Below are 22,159 nucleotides of genomic sequence, written 5' to 3'. Positions count from 1 at the left end.
AAAAATGTGAAAAAATGGCCCATACAGGTCTCGAACCTGTGACCTTCGCGTTATTAGCACGACGCTCTAACCAGCTGAGCTAATAGGCCTGTTGGGAAGTTTGTAATAATTTACGAATTTAGTCTTTTGGATACGCTCACAAGGGATGAATTATCCTAGAGAAGCATTTCATGAATTGAGCCTATAGTTGCTTGAGATTTCCATCTTATAACCTTGGATTAGAATTCGTGCTCCACCTCTTGGGTGGGTTGTGTAGTAGTTGCTGATAGTGCTTCACCTTCCCAAAAGCATGTGAATGTGATGTTTTCCTATTTGAAGTTGGTTTCAGAAAAACGCCTTTCACGCTCATCACAAAAACCAAGTTGTAATCTGCCCTACCAGAATTAGATGCCAAAAGTTTGTAATCCAATCTAGATGGCTACACTTCATAACTTTTTTCAAAACTGATCCTTCATGAGCTTTTTCCAAAAGCTGAGATCTAATAATTAGTAGACGAAAGAAAACCATTTTCATTATCCTTTTTGTGAGATAGTGGAGCTCACTTCAAACCTTCAATGTCGAAATGATGAAATGGTAGGATATTCTTTGATTAAATGAACTACTGAAATCTTTATAAGTTGACAAAATCCTCAACGAAGTGTGCTCATCATTCAAATAGTCATCTATTCCATATCATGGAACTGAAAAGGTATGAAATATGATTGGAGAAATTGGTAGGTAGGAGATCAAACTGGACTAAATCAATGTCAACAAGCTTTTATTTACAAGAACATGAACATCAAGGACAGAAAATCCAGCCGACGAAACTATCTTATTCCTTTAACTTTCCAAAGTATCATCATTGATATCCATGCTAAAATCTATCTATCCAAAAAGTAATATGTGATGCTCATTTCACTATAACCACATGTTCATAATGCATGCAATTGTACACATATATAACCTCGATTGATGGTGTCCTATTGTCCTCACTATCTCAGATTCTCAGTCTAAACCAATTCTTGCTGGCTATTCGTCATGCACACCTTCAGTCAGAAACCATGTTGCTTCTTCACCATCAAAGTTTTGATTTCTCTCTCAGTTTTGGCAGCCATAACATCAGCAACTAGAACTTACCCGGTGGCTCCAACTGATCACAGAACACAAGGTCTAGGAGCTTTAGAGATGAGTGCACCAGCTGTGAATAACAGACTGCTGCTGTTAGATTTGCAGCACCAGGTCAAGGTGGAAGTGGCTTCTCAGGATCATGCTCATGTTCTATCAAGGCGTCCTAAAATCCCACCTTCTGGTCCAAGCCACAGGACCAACAAGACACCTAATTCCTCAAGACATTTGCTACTAGCTAGTTCATGATTTGATTTGGTTTAGTATAGTTTAGTTTTGGATTAATTTGATAAGTTGTTCCATCCTCTTCTATATACATGTAACTAAACTCAGTCTGTTATACCTAATGCCATTTGTCTTGGTTCTGGATTAGTCATATGGTCTGTGTATCCCATTTATTACTTGGCATTGAAGCTAGCATTCACGACTTAAAAGTATCAAAACAGAATGTCAATAACAATATTTGATACCCTTTAACATTGTCGTTTATGATTTGATAAAGGCCAGGGTTACATCAGCGCTAAGAAAGAATTAATAGTTTCATGTTTTAACAAGGTGTAGAGATAATATGAAATAGTTTGTCTTAATTACATCAATCAAGGACTGAAGTAGAGGCCATGAAATATGCTACAAGAGTTAATCAACTGAGGGTTTGCTGAACATGACGATGGTTTGGCAGCACAGCTTCAGCAGAACAAGCTAGAGCATCTTGGTCTTAGTTTTTTTGAGAACGGCTAGAGCATCTTGCATGTTTATCCTCTATTCCGGTGAATCTGCAGAACAAGCTAGAGCCAATCTCATAGTGGATGATGAACAATCCCTCTTGCTGACAAAAGCTTGACCTTCCTCTGTCCCACGTAAATTGGCAACAAAAGCTTGACCTTCCTCTGTCCCACGAAAATTGGCATCAACAACTTCAAGTAGGGTATCCGCAGATAGTGCATTTGCAATCCATTGTTTCAAACCCAAGTTCCCACCAAACACCTCATCTGTTGGCTTCTCTATTGTAAATGTACCCAACAGTACAATACTGAAACGGTACACATCCCCTCTTCTCCTAAGTATTCCTTCCATTCCATACTCTGCAATGTATGTGTGGATTTTATATATATATAAAAAATCAAGGAAAAAAATTAGTGTGTGTGTGTGTGACAAAAAAAAAAAACTAAAATCAAGGAAATTGAACCTCTACATAATTCAAGACAAGTGATAAACAAAAAACATCACCCGCAGTCATATAACCAATTGTGGGTTGTGGCTGGGGTTATATATAGTTTGATTCAGAGAATCTCCTCCGCTCAAGTGTTTCTATTTGTCAGTTATGTTATAGTTCTGCAGAATCATCATTACATTTATTTTTACACTGCTCTTTTGCCCAACGGGTTTGGAGATGGTTGGCTGCTCAATTTGGTACTTCTTTTTCTTCTTCCTCTGACTCTCTGTTGGACTTTTGGGTGAGCTGAGAGGAGAAAGGCGGTGAGCTATTGTTGAAAGCCTTTCTCCTCTCAGCTCTTTACTTTGTGGGTAGCGGCTGACATGTTTACTTTTATAGCAATATGGAAGGCTCGGAATAGGCTAAGGTTTGATAATCGTCCCCCTATCTTTTCTACTATGTGTTGTTCTATTATGGCATGGATTAGTCAAATTAGTTTGTTTTCTCCCGGTCACAATAAGGGTGTTCTGGATGCCCAATTATTGTCTTCTCTTGGAGTTGCTCCTAAACGTAGTAAGGCTCCCAAAGTTCACCATGTTTTTTGGAAATGGCCAATTTTTCCTTGGGTCAAAGTAAACACTGATGGCTTGGCGAAAGTCAATCCAGGCTCGGCAGCTTGTGGGGGTGTATTTCGAGAAGCCTCAAGAGGTTTTTTAGGGAGTTTTTGTCAGTTACTTGGCTGGAATTCTTCCTTTTATTTTGAACTTTATGTTGTTATCTTGGCTATCGAAATTGCCTTTGCTAGAGGGTGGTTCCATTTATGGTTGGAAAGTGATTCTATTAGTGTGGTAGCTTGCTTCTCTTTTAGGTCCTTTTCTCCTCCATGGAACTTAAGAGTTCGTTGGGGCAATTGTCTCTCTAAAGTACACCAAATGAATTTTCGATGTAGTCATATTTTTAGAGAATGTAATGTTGTAGCTAACAAGATGGCAAACATGGGAATCTCAAATGCAACTTTTGCTTGGTATGATAATCCTTCTAGTGAGCTCCACAGGTTTCTACAAACTGATTATTTGGGTTTTCCAAATTATCGTTTTTCATAGTGGAATGGTTGCCTTATTTTATGGATGGAAAAAACTAGAAAGATAAAAAGTGCCTCTTTCTTTTGTCTTTTAGTTTTGTGTTTGTTTTGGAAGCAGTCTTGGCCTAGTCCCCCGTTTCTCAATGTTTTTTTTGTATCTTCTGTACTTTGCATTTTTGTATTATTCTCTCTTGGCAAGGTTTGGTCTAGTCCCCCCTGCTATGTATCTTTTTTTACTTGATTTTTAATAAATTCGGGTAAGGGCACTGAGTTAACTCTTACATCGCTTTTTTTTTTAAAAAAATACAGTAACATGAAAAACCATATCATCATCATCATTATCTAGAAATATGTTGTTAGGCTTCAAATCACAATGGATAATAATAGGTGTTCCATAACCATAATGAAGGTGTTCCAATGCCGATCAACCGATGCAACTTCTATCATCATGTTCAACCTCTGTTCATGAGAATAAAACCACTTGTCAAGGCTCTCATTGGACATGTACTTTAGTACGACAGCTTTGAAATTGATTAGATTGCAACAACTGATGACTTCGATAAGATTTCGACGACAAATATTACTTGGCATTTCACATTCAACATCAAAAGATTCAAAACTTGTGAAACCCCCCTTCCGGGAAAAAAAAAAAAAAGAAGAAGAAGTTTTTGCAAGAAAAATAACTCTACACTCATAACTGATAACTCAAAAGTATGAAATACTTTATACTTTTTTCAAGGAGAGTTTCTATTGGGACCTCCAAATCTGCTTACTTGACCTCACTCTATTATGAATTATTAAATGACATATATAACCAACTATAAAATGACAATTAAGGACAATAATTATACCAAAAAATATTATATTTATTTTATGTGGACTTTCCAATTCAATAATATTAGATTGTATTTCTTATTATTTTCCTTATCTATTTTTATTTTTCAATTTCAGTACATACTCATTAAAGCATTCATATACCTTTAACAAGAACTAAAAATATGATTAAGATCATGTGACATAAAAATATATGTTGAATGTTTTTTTTTTTTTTTGAAGAAATGTTGAACGCATATTGGTGAGGGAAAAACTAAAAATATTTAAATAATTAATCATGTGGTACAAAAAATACAGAAAAAAAAACATTAAAAGACCAATGATTTTTTTTTTTTTTGAGAATAAAAACAAATGATTTCTTCATTTTTTTTTTGCACAGCTAAAATAGAATTTTTTTTTTAAAAGACAAAATAGTTCATGGCATTTTCTTATTGATTAGATATTAATTTTTGAAACTCAAGTTTGATTAAGAAATGTATATTTAGTTAAGATTTATAGAGTGATTAAACCATTGAAATGACTAAATTTTTTATTTTAAAGATAATAATTTGTTTGCAAATTATATGAGTGAGGTTATTTGAGGAAGTTTAGTGAGTAAATTTAGTATTTGAAAATTTGATAAGAGGTGTAAAAAGCATAGAGGTCAAGTGAGTAAATTTGGAGGTTCCAATAGAAAAACTCTTTTTCAAGTTTTCAGACTGCTAATTTTGGAACTTCAGTTTGACGCATTATTGTACAACTCTAGTAATTTGTGGCCGGTGCGGTAATTAACTTGATTCTTTTTAGAAATGATGTCGGCAAGAAAAGAGTGTTTATATTGAAACCTCCAAATCTGCTCAATTGACCTCACTCTATTATGAATTATTAAATGACATATATAACCTCTTACAAAATGACTATTAAGGACAATAATTATACAAAAAAAAATTATATTTAATTTCTGTAGACTTGACTTTCCAATTCAATAATATTATATCGTATTCTTATTATTTTCCTTATCTATTTTCATTTGCCAATTTCACTACATACTCATTAAAGCTTTTATATATATTTAATAAGAATTAAAACTATAATCAAGATCATGTGACATAAAAATTCCTATCATCATATATGTTGAACGCATATTGGTTTAGGATAACAAAAGAAATCATATTATGTCCTAAATCCCAGTCTATCCATTATATTTGCAAAAAAAAAAAAGACCTAGCAGTAAAAAAAAACCTAAAAACTATTAAATAATTAATCATGACGTACATAAAATAGAGAAAATAATTAAACATTAAGAAAAACTACTCTTCATTTTTTTTTGCACATCTACAAGAGAAAAAAAAAAGTTAAAAAAAACAATTCTTTTTTATTAGAAATTAATTTTTTAACACCTAGTGGCTAGTTTGTGGTGGATTTGTCCCCATAGACGGTGCAGTGGATTAGTCTGGCTCTGCTAGGATACTTTGCATGGGTGCGTGTGTCGCTAACTTATTAACGTTGACCTCCCCCAATAAAAAAAAAAACTAATTTTTAAAGCCCAATACCTTGTGTTTGAGTTTCTTTTTTATTGGATAAGAGATTTATGTAATCTGATTAAGGAATGAATATGTAATTAATAGTTTGTTTGCAAATTATATGAGCGAGGTTATTTCAGGAACTTGAGTGAGGTTTAGTGAGTAAATTTAGTATTTGAAAATTTGATAGGAGGTGTAAAAAGCAAGGAGGTCAAGTGAGTAAATTTGGAGGTTCCAATAGAAAACATATAACTTTTCACTGAAATTGAGATTTCACAAATTCAAATATCCCTAGACACCCAAAGCTAGGGTCATATAATTGAGGTTTAAATGCAGGTTTTGTAGTTGATCATATCGTGGTTAACTTTGATTCTAGTTCATTTCTACCTAGCTTCACAATTCTAGTTAATTTTTTTTTCACGCTTTGATTGGGCCACGAGGATCTAATTAGATCAAAACTATGTGTGTTTTTTTGGGTGAATAAATCAAAAGTAGGTTCAGATGTGACCAAATAGTTGCTTTTTCCCCCTTTGTTGAATCACTTTTCATTACAAAAGTTGTGTGCTTGCAAGATGCTGCTCGGATCCCTTTCGTGCTCCCACCGAACTCCTCACTGTATATCTCAAAAACAAAGTAGCAGCATGATCCCTTTCGTGCTCCACCCCAACTGTAAACTAACAGTAGATTCCAAAAACAAAGCAGCAGCATCCAAGATAGTTCTTCTCTTTTTGGTAAGTGGCCAGAATAGCTACGCTTTATTTTATATTTTCCCTTTCATAATGAACTAATAAAACGACTCTCAAACTTCAATATTTCGAAACATTAAACAAATCTTCCTAAAACAGTGGGGCAAAATTCAAAACCTAATCCCACATTCATATGTGATTGTTTTTTGGAAAACGAGAAGAGACATGCATCTAACTTGAAAAGAGAAGGAGCATAGCATAATCTCTGAGAAAAAGAGAAACGTTTCTTTGATTTTATTACTTGCTATGGGCAAACTCTTCTCTTTGATTAGAGAAAAAACTTTGCAATAATTTTTGAAAAGTATTTTGTTGATATTATAAGAAATATACATAAAATTCAATAGTCTTATGTCATAATGCACTTCATTCGTAGCCTCGTAGGTAGTCTAATGTATCTCTAAAATTGAAAGATTCTTAAAGATGTTTGGGACCCAGGGGCGGACCTGTCATTCAATCTGACGGAGTCCGGACCCCCCCCCCCCCCCCCAGCTTTTCGGCCGATACGTATGATTATATGAGATTATTAATTAAAGGGAAAATTACTGGTCACACCCTCATCTTTTTGGAATTCGACAGTTCAGTCCCTCGTATTGTAATTTTAATAAGTAACTCCTCAGACATTCAAATTTCACACAATTTTGTTCAAAATGACCATTTTACCCCTCACTTCCTTTTTAAAAAAAAAAAAATTCTTCTCACTCTCTCTGTTTTTTGTTTGTTTATTTTTTTTTTTGTTTTTTTGTTTTTTTCCTGCTTCTCTCTCACTCTGTCTCTCCTCTCTCTCTCGGCAACTCGCCTGAGCCTCATTTGTCGTCCCTCTCTCTTCTCCAATTCCACTTCGCCCCTCTCGCTTTCCCCCTCCAAAGTAGACCATGGAGGCGAGGATTTCGGGGCACAAACCGACTAGGCGGCGGAACTCGGGGGTGGAGAAGCCCACTGAGGTGAGGAAATGGACAGTGGATTTGAGGTCGGGGAGGGAGGCGGAGGCAGTTGGAGGGAGCTATGCCTATGGGTGCCCAAATCAGATCTTGGCCTCGCCGGCCTCTAACTCGTGGGTTGCTGCCGGATGTCATGGAGGCTACGGGGCACATACCGACTAGGCGGCGAAACTCGGTGGAGAAGCCCACTAAGGTGAGGAAATGGACGGTGGATTTGAGATTGGGGAGGGAGGCGGAGACGGTGGGAGGGCGCTATGGCCTATGGTGCCCAAATCAGATCTTGGCCTCACCGGCCTCAACTCGTGGGTTGCTGCCGGATGTCATGGAGGCTGCGTTGAACTCGTCGAAGGTTGGTGAGGTGAGTCCGTGGTGGTGGAGGTGAGTCATGGTGGTGACCGAAATTGGGTGTTGGAGAGAGAGAGAGAAACAGATCTAGTTTCTCTCTCCTCCTCTAGATTTCATGTCTCTCTTCTGGTCCGGGTTTCGGAATCGTCAGAATCATATGCGCTTAAGACGACGAAGATGAGGAGGACGGCAAGGGCGAGGCCTTGTGGTAGAAGTGAGAGTTGCTTCGGGCATTCGGAGAGGAGGATTCTCGTTCGGGGAGCGCAACGAGGATTCCGAAGCTTTCCGGTTGGGAGAAGCCCTTGTGGTGGCGGCGAGGGGTTGAGGATGCAGTGGAGTGGTTGTTGTTGTTGTGGTGGTGATGATTGGATTCGGCGGTGATGTTACAAAGAGACAGAGTGAGAGAGAAAAAAAAAAAAAAAAAAAAACGAGAGAAGAATTTTTTTTTTTTAAAAGTGAGGGGTAAAATGGTCATTTTAGACCAAATTGTGTGAAATTTGAATGTCTGAAGAGTTACTTGTTAAAATTACGATATGAGGGACTGAACTGTCGAATCCCAAAAAGATGAGGATGTGACCAGTAATTTGCCCTACTAAGGATTTTATGTTTGTGTTATGCAAGTGGAGAACACCCCCCCCCCCCCCCCCAATTCAATTGTACATAAATATATAATATATTAATCCTTCCCACTCTCTAAACCCACCAACGTAAATGTCAGATTTATATTTAAAAAATAAAAACAATAATATTCGGTTTATGAAGAACCAATAAAATAAGAGAAAAAAGTCAAAATAATATATGATTAGGGTTTTGACAGCTATCTCTATAAGTTGGGGTTTGCAATCCTTCTTTCTACTCCATAATCTTTTTTTTTTAATTTTTTCTACTTTTGAGACATGCAAAAACGTCGAGTTATGTTTTGAGATATATGGTTAATTTGAAATTGTATTCTATTCATCCTATTAGTTAAAATTTTTTAATTTTCATACGAATTATTGTTTTATTTTTTCTTGATTGTAGGCTTACCGCTTAAGAATTCTATTGAATAAGATTTTTAGATTATTGTTATAATATTTTTTTTTTTTACTTCCAACTTACGTTATAGCAATTCGGTTATATGATCGACACTTTATGTCTGGATTGGACCCCCTTAAGATCAAATCCGGGGCCTCATTGAATGTTATTCTTTTTTATTACTGAAAGGTGACGTATCCATTTTTATGCATTCGGTTTTGGCAAATAATTGGTTACCTAATTGATAATATTATATTTAGAAGACAAAGTGTATATTGTTGTAGGGAATCAGAAATTGAGAGATAATCGCTGTGTATTCTCATTGATAATAGGGGCCTCTTTATATAGAGGATTACAATGTATAGAATTTCAATCATACAAAGAAAGTAATCGTACATTGAATAGGAATCTAGATCCTTATAATTCAACCCTATTACCACTAGGTCAAGTAACCTAGAGTTTGGGCCAAACACAAATAGAGATATCCTTAAACACTCCCCCTTGTGTTGTCCAAACGCGGTGCTTCTCTCGTTGCCTCGTTAAAAACCTTGCCGAGTAACAAAAACCCAGTGGGACAAAAATAACCTCGGTCGAAGGGGAAAAAGAGCACAACACACCCTTCACGTTTCGAGGTGAACATGTAGACATCTCCCCCTGATGTCTGCGTCTCCCCCTGATGACTACGATCATGGGAGTTCAGATAATTTCCGCAAGCCAATTCTTGCCACATGTTTTTCGAACGTGGATTTGGGCAATGACTTAGTAAACAAGTCTGCCATATTTTCCTCAAATTGAACCTAATTCACTTTGATCTTGAGGAAAGTATGTTGTTGCTGATTATGCTTGGTGTTATCGCTTTTGATATAGCATAGCTTCATTTGTTCAAAATGAACAGCATTATCCTAAATGCTTGTAGGCTCATCTTGTGGTAGACTTTAAACCACAATTGTTCGAATATGCGTGATTATGGATCCAATCCATAAACATTCACAAACCACTTCGTGAAGAGCAATAATCTCTGCATGGTTCGAAGTTATAGCGACGGTCTGTTCTGTAGACCTCCAAGATATCATGGTATTTTCCCATGGTGAACACTTAACCAGTTTGGGAGCGACCTTTGTGTGGGTTAGAGAGGTACCCAGCATCAGCAAAACCTTCCAAAACACTTATATCGTTTTGGGATGGGGATAGAGAATGCAGGCCAGCGTTGGCGGCGTTCCTGGTGTGTGATGGGTCCGAATCTATCATCTCTTTGTAGGGATAGAATAAGCCCATATCAATCGTACATCTCAAGTACTGAAGGATATCTTTTACACCAATCTAATGGCGTCGCGTTGGCGCAGAGCTATATCTTAGCTAACAAGTTCATGGTAAATGAGATGTCTGGTCTTGTGCAATGAGATAAGTACAATAATGCGCCTATTGTACTCAAGTGAGGGACTCCTGCCTCTAGCACATCTTCGCCATCATCCTTCGGATGAAGAGGATCCTTTTTAGGATCAAGACTATAGACGATCATGGGGGTGCTTGAAGGTTTGACCTTGTCAAATGCCTAAGCATCTATCAACACGATGCTCAAGTTCCAAACCGAGACATAATCGTGTTCTCCCAAAATCCTTCATCTCAAACTCAGATTTCAAGTGTTCAACGGTTTCCCTTAACTCTTTAAAGGCTTCTAATGAAGATTATGTCCAACATGAACCACGATAGAATCCGAAACTTGTTATGGAAACGCGTGGGCATATCCCTTCCCAATCAAGTAGTTATTTTAGCGAGCGTTTCAATCTCTTTGTAAACGCGCTCCGTGGTCTAGAGTCACTTGACTTGGGAAAATGAAGTTCACTATGAACCTTCATGTATATTCCGTATCTAGATCCCTATAGAGATATGTAGCGACCACATTTGTAAGCTGCATGTTCAGTTATTCGAAAACTACCAAACTGATAGTGTAGTGGAGTGCAATGACACCCATTACAAGAGAATATGTCTCATCGTAGTTGATTTCAAGGCGTTTTATGAGAAGCCTTGCGCCATAAGGCGAGATTACCATCTCTTTTTCTCACTACGCTTTCTAACGAAGACCCATTAGTCAACAGGTTTTATTTTAGGAGGTGTTGGCATCATTGGCTCGAGAACCTTCCTCTTCGTTAGAGAATTCAACTTAACCTGGATCGCATCTTTCCATTTAGGCCAAATCTCTCTACGTTGGCATTCATTCATCAACGGAGCGTGGTTCGATATCATTTGACTCAACAAACTCATGCGCAACGAAATGCGCAACTACATCATCAATTATAATGGAGTTTCTATCCCCCATCTCATGTACACTAGTGTAAATTTCATATAGCTCTATATTCTCAAGAATAGGTTCTGACGTTGAGGCATCCCCCGACGATAACCATAACCCGGAAGATACTCATGAGACAAATTTTGATTGTCGATGATCAAGGATTGGTTTGTGCCAATGTATCCTTCGAACCCACAGGCCTCCCATGCATCCTAGCTGGGGCCATGGCCTATAACGACAGAGTGCCACTCTCTTTGGCGTTGGCGCCATGCCTACCTCCATGTAGTGTGGCGCTACGTCCTCTAATAGGGACGTCCTTCCTTGCAGGCTTGTTTGCAGCATATTTGTGACATCTCGTCACTTTAACAGGGATCGAGATGAGACATAGTGGGGACAGGCCATGACAATTGCTGTCGTTCCTGCTGAACATCCGTGTTCTTATCTCCCCCTAACGACCGGAAAACTGTCTCATCAAATTGACAACCCGCAAAGCTAGCGGTAATGAGATCGCCGTGCAAGGGCATTAAGTGGCGGACGAGTGTTGGAGTCTCAAACCAACGTAGTTGCCCATTCGTCTGTGAGGACCCATCATAAAGCGCTGTGGCGGTGCAATTGGCACATAAATGGCACACTCAAATATGCGTAAGTACAATACTTGTACCCAGTCACTAGCTGTAACGTAGAGCTACATTGAGTGGCGGTGGGTCGTAGACGAAGTAGCATAGCTGCATGCGATATTGCATCACCCCAAGCTGATATAAGGAGATTGGTGTGCATTACCAATGTCTGGACTACCATCGTAGTCGTTTCCGCAAGACCATTTGGGTGTGTACATGAGAATATGATGTCCAACATCAGTCCCAATGCAATAACCATCAAAGTCTTCGATGTAAACTCACTAGCATAGTCAAATCCAATTGACTGAATATGATGATTTGGAGAGTGAGCCCGTTGTCATATGGTATGTGCTAGGAGTGTAGCATAAGCAGCATTACAAGTGGAAAATGGCATGACACTTGACCAGCGTGTTTGCGTGTCAACCAACATCATGAGATATTTAAACGTCCGTAAGTTGGTTGAATCAGTCCATAGAATCCCCATGGATTTGATGTAAGAACAGAATGAGTATTTGCATATCCTTTGCGTAGGACGGTCTCAGTCCTAATTTCCCAAAGGAATAGGCTTTGTAAAGTGAGCGAGGGGCCTTAGAAGCAATCAATGAGGATTTTGGTTGGGCCTGAGCGTCTGTAGCGCTATTAGAAGAAAAATGTGTGACTACATCTCCCATCATGGCAAGGGAGCCATGGAAATTAGCATGTATGGGGTCATGGCCACTAGGAGGAACAACCATGCCGTTATGCTCATGGTTGGCGCCATTTATTGCGTCGTCGTTTTGCTCAAAAAGATGGATGTCCGTGTGAAGTCTTTGTAGACGGATTATCATATCATGACCAGGATGATCTATCTTGTCGTAACAAAGCCAATATGTGTCTAAATCCAAGAGATCTTCTCTCATAACTTTTATTGGATTAATAGCTCGAATAGTGACATAGAGTCCACTAGAGACACATAAACTTCTCTAAGATGCGTCCTTATTCGCAATCATTAAAGGTATTGCAAAGGAACTCATTTCTGTTCTCTACATGCATTTTCGCATGGAATTCATCGGCTATTCATAGGGTACGATTTTCCCTAAGAGCGTAGAGAGTTTCTGTGACAGCTGTAATCAAGGTGCCATTTGGCAAGTGGAACTTAGGCTATTCCATGTCCTTGAATTAATACTGATGACCCAGCCATCGTAGTCACAAAGTCATATGCTCAGAATCAAAATGGAGTCATAATGAAAAGAACTCGAAATTTTATTCATAAGTCAACGGAGTACATCATTGTCTCTTAATCATTAGGAGAATCTAATCCAAATGCTAGCTAATGCAAAACAATGGTAGTCGTCTAACTTCTTTCGGTAATTCCAAAATAAATGTGACCAGGTGAGTAGAGAAATGTCGGTGGAGCAAGGCTCGCTTACGTACCACTAATCTCAGAACCTTCCTAGATATCACACTTACTTTGGGTGAGCCTACTTTGAAGAAAGACTAAACCATTGGCATTTACTACAAAGTATATAGCAATTGCCTATTACATCTCTTGGAAAAATAAAGACTTAAACAGAATTGGCGATCTATTGATCCCAGCCAGATTTGTAGTCTTCAACCCTTCACTCAAGATCATCTTCTTGATCTTCTTGTTCCACATAGTGAGCTTCTCTTGCTTCACAATATGCTTTGTAGGGGGTGACAAGTTCTTCACGAGCTCTACAAATGTGTGCCCAATGATCAGACACTCCACATCGAGAACATACATCTCTTTACTGGAACTCCATTGATTGAGGCGCTTTGAAAGCGTCATTTAGATGGCTCTTAGTGTTGGTGGCGCCATCAACATGGCCAGAGGCGTTGCCTCTCCCTCTCTTTCCACGTTTACCTCTTCGGTTCCGTGTTCGCCTATTTTGACGGTTACCTTCCCAAGTAGAGCGATTATATGGACCAGAATGTCCAAAAGTATCCCTAAGATTAGGGTTTCGCTCTTGACGCCCTCTCTTAGAGGTGCGACTATAATTGGATTCCGGAATATGCTCTGTTTCCACAGATCTCGAATTATAGTTCTTCACAAGGATATTGTCATGCTTTTCAACGACATTCATAGCTCCAATGAGCTCATGAAACCTTGTGATCCGTCTTGCATTAACATCTATTCGATAGTTCTTAGCAACCATCAATGCAGAGATGGGGAAGGTAGAGAGAGTCTTCTCAATCAACATCGCATCTGTGATCTGTTTACCACAGAATTCCATTAAAGATTTAATGCGAAGTGCTTCTGAGTTATAGTCAAGAATTGACTTGAAACCACAGAAGCGGAGGCTATGCCATCTCACTTCTAAGTCAGGAAGCAGGGAGTCATGGACGTTGCCAAATCTTTCTTCGAGTGAGACCCACAGCCTTCTGGGGTCTTCTTCATTCATACACTCATACTGGAGCGAATCATCCATATGACGAGTCATTAGGATGATGGCTTTCGCCTTATTTGCCTCTAAGGCTGCTCTATTTGCTTCCAAAGCTTGAGCTTGCTCAACAGTTAACACGTCCTGGCTAAGCTCGAGAATCATATCCAGGATTCCATCAGCCTTGAGATGCTGGCGGATATCACGAACCCACCTGTGATATCCAGAGCCAGTTGTTCCCAATAGAGCAAAGTCCAATTTGTTCAGGTTACTCATCCTGAAAGAGAACAAGAAATTATGGTTAGTTTCGGAGCGAAATAGGCTACCACGAAAACATATGAAATTTCTGAGCGTAATTGCTTCCAAGAAATTAGGAATTTCCTAGCGGAGTCGCTTCCAAGAAATTCGATTCCAAGAGATATTGGATTAGATCGAAACAATGATGTAAGTGGTCGATCATAAATTTTCTACAAACTCTAAGTTTGGAGATCTCAACAAGCTCTAAGCTTGGAGTGAGCACGAACCCCCACAGTTCGACTTAATTTGGTTTCCCCTATAATGAAGAAAGGGGGGTAGAAGAAGGGAGGTTGCAAGTCCCCGAAAAAGAAGAGAAATTGAATTAAAAAAAAAGGAACACGTTTAATAAAAAATACCTCGAAATAGGTCGCCGGAAAATTTGACCGAAAAAAGTGGTTGGAAAATGGCCGGAAAATCGTTGACCGGCGTTGACTGAGAGTTGACCGGAGAGTTGACCAGGGAGCTGACGTGGCAGTGCTGACGTGGATCATGCTATGGGCTGATGTGATTTGGGCATCTGCTTCTTCCTTTTTCTTTTCTTCTTCTGCGTGGGCCGCGTCCCCTTATTCTTCCTTTTTTTTTTTGCTTCTTCTCTCGCTTTTTTCTTCTCCTTCTTCTGCCCAGCACGTGGGCTTCTCTTTTTTTTCTTCTTTCTCTCTTTTTTTTTTTTTCCTCCTTCTGGTGGGTTCCTCCTCCTTTCTCTCTCTCTGTTTTTTTTCTTCTCCTTCTGGTGGTGGGTTCCTCCTCCTTTCTCTCTCTCTTTTTTTCTTCTCCTTCTCGTGGGTTCCTCCTCCTTTCTCTCTCTCTTTTTCTTTCTTTGCTGCCTCTGAGCGTCCGTTTTTTTTTTTCTTCTTTTTTTCTTTCTGCCTTCTAGTGTCTTGAGTCTTCAGGCTTTTTTTTTTTCTTTCTTTGACAGCAGTGCAGCTGCTTTAGTGTGGGGGAAGCGCATGCGAGACCGGTAACTGGGCTCCTGAGATTGAAGGCTACGATATTAGAGATATTAGGGTTTCAGGGTTAGGGCTTCGTGCTGATAACGTGTTGTAAGGAATCAGAAATTGAGAGATAATCGCTGTGTATTCTCATTGATAATAGGGGCCTCTTTATATAGAGGATTACAATGTATAGAATCTCAATCATACAAGGAAAGTAATCATACATTGAATAGGAATCTAGATCCTTATAATTCAACCCTATTACCACTAGGTCAAGTAGCCTAGAGTTTGGGCCAAACACAAATAGAGATATCCTTAAACATATATAAGATTTTTTTTTTTTTTGAGTAGAAGGAGGTCAGCCATTTTATTCAATAAGAAAAAGCAACATTACACAGTGACCCGTCCCTATGGGGCCGTCAGAAAGAGACACCGCTAAACGCAATACGGCCAATACCACTCCACCTATTAAGTGAAGCTCAGGGGGGAGTAAACTAATAAAATACTGACAATAAAATTTTTCCACAGCATTTATCATTAGACTTGCTGACAACCTCAGACCAATAATCCCTGCAGTTCCTCCCGAGTATTGATCCCAATAAAAATAAAAAGTTAGGCATCGAGACGAAAATCGACCTGGATCCCAAATTTTTATAAGAAATCCACCAGGATCCCAAATCCGGATCCAAAACAAAATAAGCCCACAAGCTGCAGACTTAGTCAACCCATTAGGGCCCAAGTCCAAGTCAGAAAAATTGGCCAAAGCCCCAACCCAATTAGGGTTTGCCCTGCCAACCAAAGCTGTGATCCTGTAGCCGCCGCACCAAACTGCCACCATGCCTCCGGTCTCCCTGCACCACGAAACCAGAGATCTCCTGACCCCCTTACCACCAGACGACCCACGTAGAAAAAGGACGTCGACATCCACCTTGCCTTCAACCTGTCGGCAACGAGGGTGTGAATCAATCAATCCATCCAAGCCAGCGTCGACGACTCAGAAGTCGGACCACCCAAACAGCAGATCCATTTGTCGCCAGACAACCAAGGGACGCCGAGTATCTAGAAAACATCCTCGATGGTGGTACTACCATCCATCGAGAGAAGACCCGAAAAGAGATTGACCCGACCCGATCGCAAAATCCGATCCCCTCATCCATGATTGAAACGGAACTGCCTCCGCCTCGAGCAATGCTCCTGGACCTTTGAGCCTCGTGCGCCTCGGCCTAAGCGAGCCACCACCATCAAGAGGTAGAAATTCCGGTAGGACACAGGGCATCACGCCTACCAGCCACGATGGCACAAAAGGAATCTGCGACAGAGAAGACTCGGTGGTAGCCGGTCTTGATTTAGGAGCCCCCAAAGAAGACGTCGTAGATGCACTCCATACAGGACGGAGAGAGGTGTAGAGAGGCCAAGCCCGAGGGCGGCGCTCTCCCAACCCCAGCAGAGCTCTGCTAGGTCTAGACATAAACCTTTTTTTTAACAGAAAGTGTATATAAGATAGATGTATCGCAATCTCAACATCTTTCGAATTATACTTTCAGAATTTGGACAATTCAAAAACACATTCATCCATTTCCTATTCCCTAGAATCCTTTTGTCGCACCAATTTAATATTTTCCCTTGATATATATACATCAATAAAAGAGTATTTGCAAAAGTAAAGAACAATGTTGAATGTTATTCAAGCAAAAAAATAAATAAATAAATAAATGTTATTGACTTTATAGCAGTGTTCTAAAAAACGGCCGCCCAGGCCGACTAGGCGCTGGGCGGCGACAGACCGAGGCGAGTAATGGCTGAACGGAGCTCTGAGGCGGATTGGATTTAGGCGGCCGCCTAGGCGGCCTGGGCGTCCGTCTGGGCGGCTAGGCGGTTTCAATATATATATATATATATATATATATATATATATATTTTTTTTTTTTTTTTCGCGACACCTACTCCAAATCGACGAAACCTGATCACCCAAGCCACCGGAGCTCTGCCCAAGCCACCGCACCTCTACACTGCAGCTCTCCCCAACCCACCGATCAAACCAATTATGCGGTGGAGACAGCCGTGGCTTTTCAAGCTTGACAAAAATTATGAAAGGGGAAGAGAAAGAGAGGATGGGCGGTCACCTTGGTCGATCGGAGAGAGAAGACAAGAGAATAGTAGAGAAGTGAATAGGAAACCAGATTAATCTGTCGAGTTTGACGATGAGTTTGCCGATGTCATCTGCTGGGTTCTCCAGATCTATTTTTTTCTGGGACTCTGGTGGTCCAAGCAATCGATCTGTTGGAGTACTTTGTTAGGAGCACTTCGGTTAAACCCCTCTTATTCCTATTTTATTTGCATCTTGTTTGGACCCACTTCTGTTAACCCTCTCTTTATCTTATTTTAATTGCATCGGTAGTAGAATTAAATCAGCCCCAATGTTGTGGTGTTGTGGTCCTGAGAGACACGCATGCTTCACGCATGCTTTTCTTTTGTGGTTCAACTTGAATACAGGAAACCCATATTCCAGGTCAAGTGTTTGACCGGCGTTAGAAACGAGAGTAAACTATATTCCTATAAAATGTGTCTATTAATCTTATTATATATTAATATATTATAGTAAGTCTTCATATATCTTCCAATAAAAAAGTGTTTATATATCATTTAAGTCTTTATATAGTTATATACTCTTTTTTATATTTTTATATGCTATAAAAATAAATAATAAATTAAAAAATACAAAACCGCCTAGGCGGCCTGGGCGCTCCTCCCCAGCCCACCGCCCGACTAGCGCCTAGCTATTTTTCGAATCTTGCTTTATAGGAGATACTTTCAATATTAGGAAGCGCTGGACAAATCATTTCGTGAAACAGAAATGTATATTTATGAGGATGAATATGTATGGTGAATAAAGAAACACCATATTTGCACAATTTCTCCGTTTTTGATTCTTGCTTCAATCCCACTCTAATTTCCCACTCTTTCCTACCCATTTATTCACATCACCTAGCTTCATCTCTCATTCCAGATTCTTAGAAATCACAATAACATCTAATTAGCAATTCACCAATCACCATGTTCATGCCTGTAAGCTGCTCAAACTGCAACACATATCTGCAGTTACCTACAGGTTCTCAGATTGTATGCTGCTCCAGATGCATATTGCGCTTTGCCTACTCAAGATGTCCTCCTCCTCCTCCTCCTCCTCGCCGGTCATACTCCTTCTCCTCTTCCTCCTACAACAACCGCCGTCCTTCCCTGTCATATGCCTTCTCCTTTTTCTCGTACAACAACCGCCCTCCTCCGCCTTCTCGGTTGCCTTGCCAACGCAAGCGAGCCGTGATATGTGGCATAAATTATAAGGGAATGGGGAAGAACATGGAGCTCGAGGGCTGCATTAATGATGCGATTGCAATGCAGAATTTGCTAGTCAGGGAGTTCAAATTCCCTGAGTCTTCCATTCGCATGCTCACTGAAAAAGGAGGTCATCAGCCTCCTACCAAAATAAATTTAACGATAGCACTGCGTTGGCTTGTGCAAGATTGTCAAGCAGGGGATTCGTTGGTGTTTTATTTTGCCGGTCATGGTGATCAACAGCCCAACAACACAGGAGACGAGGTGGACGAACTAGACGAGATACTTTTGCCCTTAGACTACGAGACTAAGGGAGTGATCGTTGATGATGAGATCAATGAAATGATTGTCAGACCTATTCCGGCCGGTGTCAAGCTCCATGCTATTGTGGATGCTTGCCACAGTGGTACTGTTCTTGATTTGCCATTTCTCTGCAAAATAGACAAAAGCGGCCAGAGGTGGTTCTGGAAGGACCAAAGACGACCTCAAAAAGCTGGTGTTTGGAAAGGAACGAAAGGTGGAGAGGTCATTTCCTTTAGTGGATGTAATGATCACCAGTGTGCTGTAGAGAAAACAATCCCACGGGGTGCCATGACTTGGGCTTTCGTCGATGCCATTGATCGTGGGTGTGGAAATACATATGGCAACTTGTTAATTGCAATGCGATCTACCGTCCGTAAGGATTGTATTGATACGGATTCCGCCATACAAGAACCACAACTAACTTCAAGTGAAGTATTTGATGTGTTCACAAGGCCTTTCTCACTATAGAGAGCTAGGTAGCCACTCTTTTGGTAAGCTAAGATCCAATCTTCTTCTTGTCCGCAACTGTGCTCTTTGTATCTCTATTTCTACCCTCGTTTCTTCCCAATCGCCATTCTTACTCTAATTGGTTCTTGGCATGAAGTTCCTGTAAAGTTACTCATTTACATGTAAAATGTTTCTATTTTCCTGGTGTTTGTCTGGAGACTTGTTCTCCTACCTTTGCGGTTTTACACCCGCCCTCCAGCATCTTCCTTTTCCGGTGATCACTCGTCAAAAGCATTGCGCTCTAGGCATTACCAAATTGTTTTCTCAAGGGCGCGACGATGAGGACAGAGGGATGGATATGGTTGAGATCAGTGATAGGAATGCTTGGTATCCTGGCTTCAGGATTCGACCACAAAGGGGAAGACTCAAACCTCTTGTTACTCGTGAATTTTTTTCGAAATCTCCATGGTCCTGGCATGGGGGTTTGGCTAGAGTTGTGTGGGCTGAGATGGCAGTGGAGGCGTGTTACAGAACTGTGTTATGAAGTTGTTTGGGACTGTTTCTGGGTTTGATTAGGTTTGGCAGTCTAGGGCAGGGCATGAAGTGGATCGGGGCGGGATTTGCCTGTCAAGAGGGACGCGGGGGTGCAAGGCAAGCTTTGGAGAGAATCTACAGTGTTCTCCACCGCACAGTGGTAGTGGGTCTGATTAGGATTGATGCGGAGCTGATGGGAGCAGAAACGCAGGTGGAAATCGGCGTGGAAGCTGTCGGAAAGCAGTCGACGGCGACGGTATTGGTGGTGACCAGATCAGTTGGGAGGCCCAACTCCAATCAGGTGCCTAAACCAATTCTGAGGGCCAAATTGGGTGCCCAAACCAATTCTAAGGCCCAATGGAGTGTTCAAAGTTTTTAAGAAGGGTTATTATCACAAATGGTACCTAAACTTATCCTCTATTTTATCGATGGTACCTGAACTTCAATTTTGATCACAACCAGTACCTGAACTTTTCGATTTCATTTTAAATGGTACCTAAGGTCACCTTCGGTCACTATTCCGGCCAAAAAAGCCAAATCTAAGAAAACAAAAAACAAAAAAACAAGTTTATGCAAGTCTATTACTAAAAAATCATCACTATATATGATTGCAACCCTCGAAATCATAAAAAAATCATCACTATGATGGCCTCCCATGCCGTTTTTAGTCGGAATAGTGACCGAAGGTGGCTCTAAGTACCATTTAAAATGAAATTGAAAAGTTCGGGTACTGGTTGTGATCAAAATTAAAGTTCAGGTACCATCGATAAGATTGATGTATAGTTCAGGTACCATTTGTGATAATAACCCTTTTAAGAATGTTGCTTGGATTTGGGCCCATTCGTGGACCAAAATGATGGGGTCTAGTTCTCCAAGGTATCGTATTTGGGATCCCGGCGACTTGATCCAACAAACTACAGCTATGTTTGAAATTGGTGGTACTTGCGAATCTTCTAGAGTAGTACTGAAGGATGATTAAAGCTATTTTGTAATGGCAAAGCATGACATGTCAAATGAGTGGACCTATCTTTATGTACCACAGTGGTTACTACCACGTCTTTTTGTTTTGTCTGTACATGGCAGTAGAATGATATGTAATGGCCACTCTGACCTTAGGCTAACACAAATTTCTGGTAATTTGATAACACTCCACGAATGCTGTCTGGAGGTGTTACGATATGCTTGTAATCAACTCTATTTGAGTTTCTATCTATAAAGTTATTTCCTTGATTAAAAAAAAAAAAGATTCAATTCCTCCAAAGAAAAAAATAATAATGAGTATCGATTCCTTTTTAAAAAAAAAAAAAAAAAGGAAATGAGATTCAATTCTATTATTGCCTTTCGACAAAAGTGTCGAAAGAAATTTGCGTAATAACCAAAAAAAAAACTCAAATCATAAGTATTAAATAAATCATTTCAAGTTTTTTTTTTTTTTTTTTTTTTTTGTGAATAAAGGGGTGGTGCGGCTGCCCTCAAGCCTTGATTAATGAAACTTTCAAATACAAGGGGGGAGACATTGAGCCTAAACCCCTGATTACAATAGGCACCTAGAGAACATCCTGAAATAATATCATGACTCTCTACTAAACAATTGTATTCAAATACGCATCAACTAGTAAAGAGCGCTCTACGGGTGACTCTATTTGCTTTACAGCAGTGACACAACGGAAAGATAACTCGATCTGCAACTCCATTACAACATAGCATAATTTGCATACTCACATCTTTCCCATCATGTTGCCATTGAAAAATACATCTAGTGACACTGAGTTTCACCCTGCCACTAAGAGGCAGCGACCATTTGATCAAGCAAGGAACTCGCCGCCTACCTAGAGCAGACCTGGCACACAAGGTGCGAAAACCAGGACCAAGCCCACCTCGTTCTACCAAACAATGGTAGTAACTTATTAACAAGTAAACATAAAAATAAGGGAAAAAATTACAAACAGTACCCAACTTATGGGCCACTCCGAATTTCTATACCCAAGCTTCCGAAACTATCATAATGGTACCCCAAATATCCCACCCGACCCAACATTCGTACCTGCCGTCATGGACGGCGTTAACTATCATGTCACGTGGCATTTTCTTAGGGATAAAACCGACCCTCTGTCTTTACCTCTAGGGAAAAAAATACAAATAGTACCCAACCTATGACCAACTCTGAATTTCTGTACCCAAATTTTCAAAAACTATCACAATGGTACCCAGGTTATCTAGCCCGACCCAACATATGTACCCGCAGCCCACCCAGCGCCCCGCGCCTGCGCAGCCCACCCGTGCCCAAGATGATAGGAGAGTTGGGAGGAAG

The 22,159-nt window shown here is 40.1% G+C and overlaps 1 protein-coding gene and 1 non-coding gene across 2 annotated transcripts; one reads left to right on the top strand and one right to left on the bottom strand.

The window, feature by feature from the left end:
• Positions 1–15: 15 nt before the first annotated feature.
• TRNAI-AAU lies at positions 16–89 on the bottom strand. Its single transcript has one exon. It is a non-coding gene; the product is annotated as a tRNA-Ile (tRNA).
• An 18,026-nt stretch (positions 90–18,115) lies between these two features.
• On the top strand, positions 18,116–20,270 carry LOC112167742 (metacaspase-1). The gene has a single exon (XM_024304793.2). It carries the CDS (start codon positions 18,286–18,288, stop codon positions 19,333–19,335), a length of 1,050 nt encoding a protein of 349 aa, XP_024160561.1. The 5' UTR covers positions 18,116–18,285; the 3' UTR covers positions 19,336–20,270.
• Positions 20,271–22,159: the final 1,889 nt, after the last annotated feature.

The sequence above is a fragment of the Rosa chinensis genome, chromosome 5, assembly GCF_002994745.2.
Source record: "Rosa chinensis cultivar Old Blush chromosome 5, RchiOBHm-V2, whole genome shotgun sequence".
Taxonomy (NCBI): domain Eukaryota; kingdom Viridiplantae; phylum Streptophyta; class Magnoliopsida; order Rosales; family Rosaceae; genus Rosa; species Rosa chinensis.
This window is presented reverse-complemented; position numbering and strand designations above follow the sequence as displayed.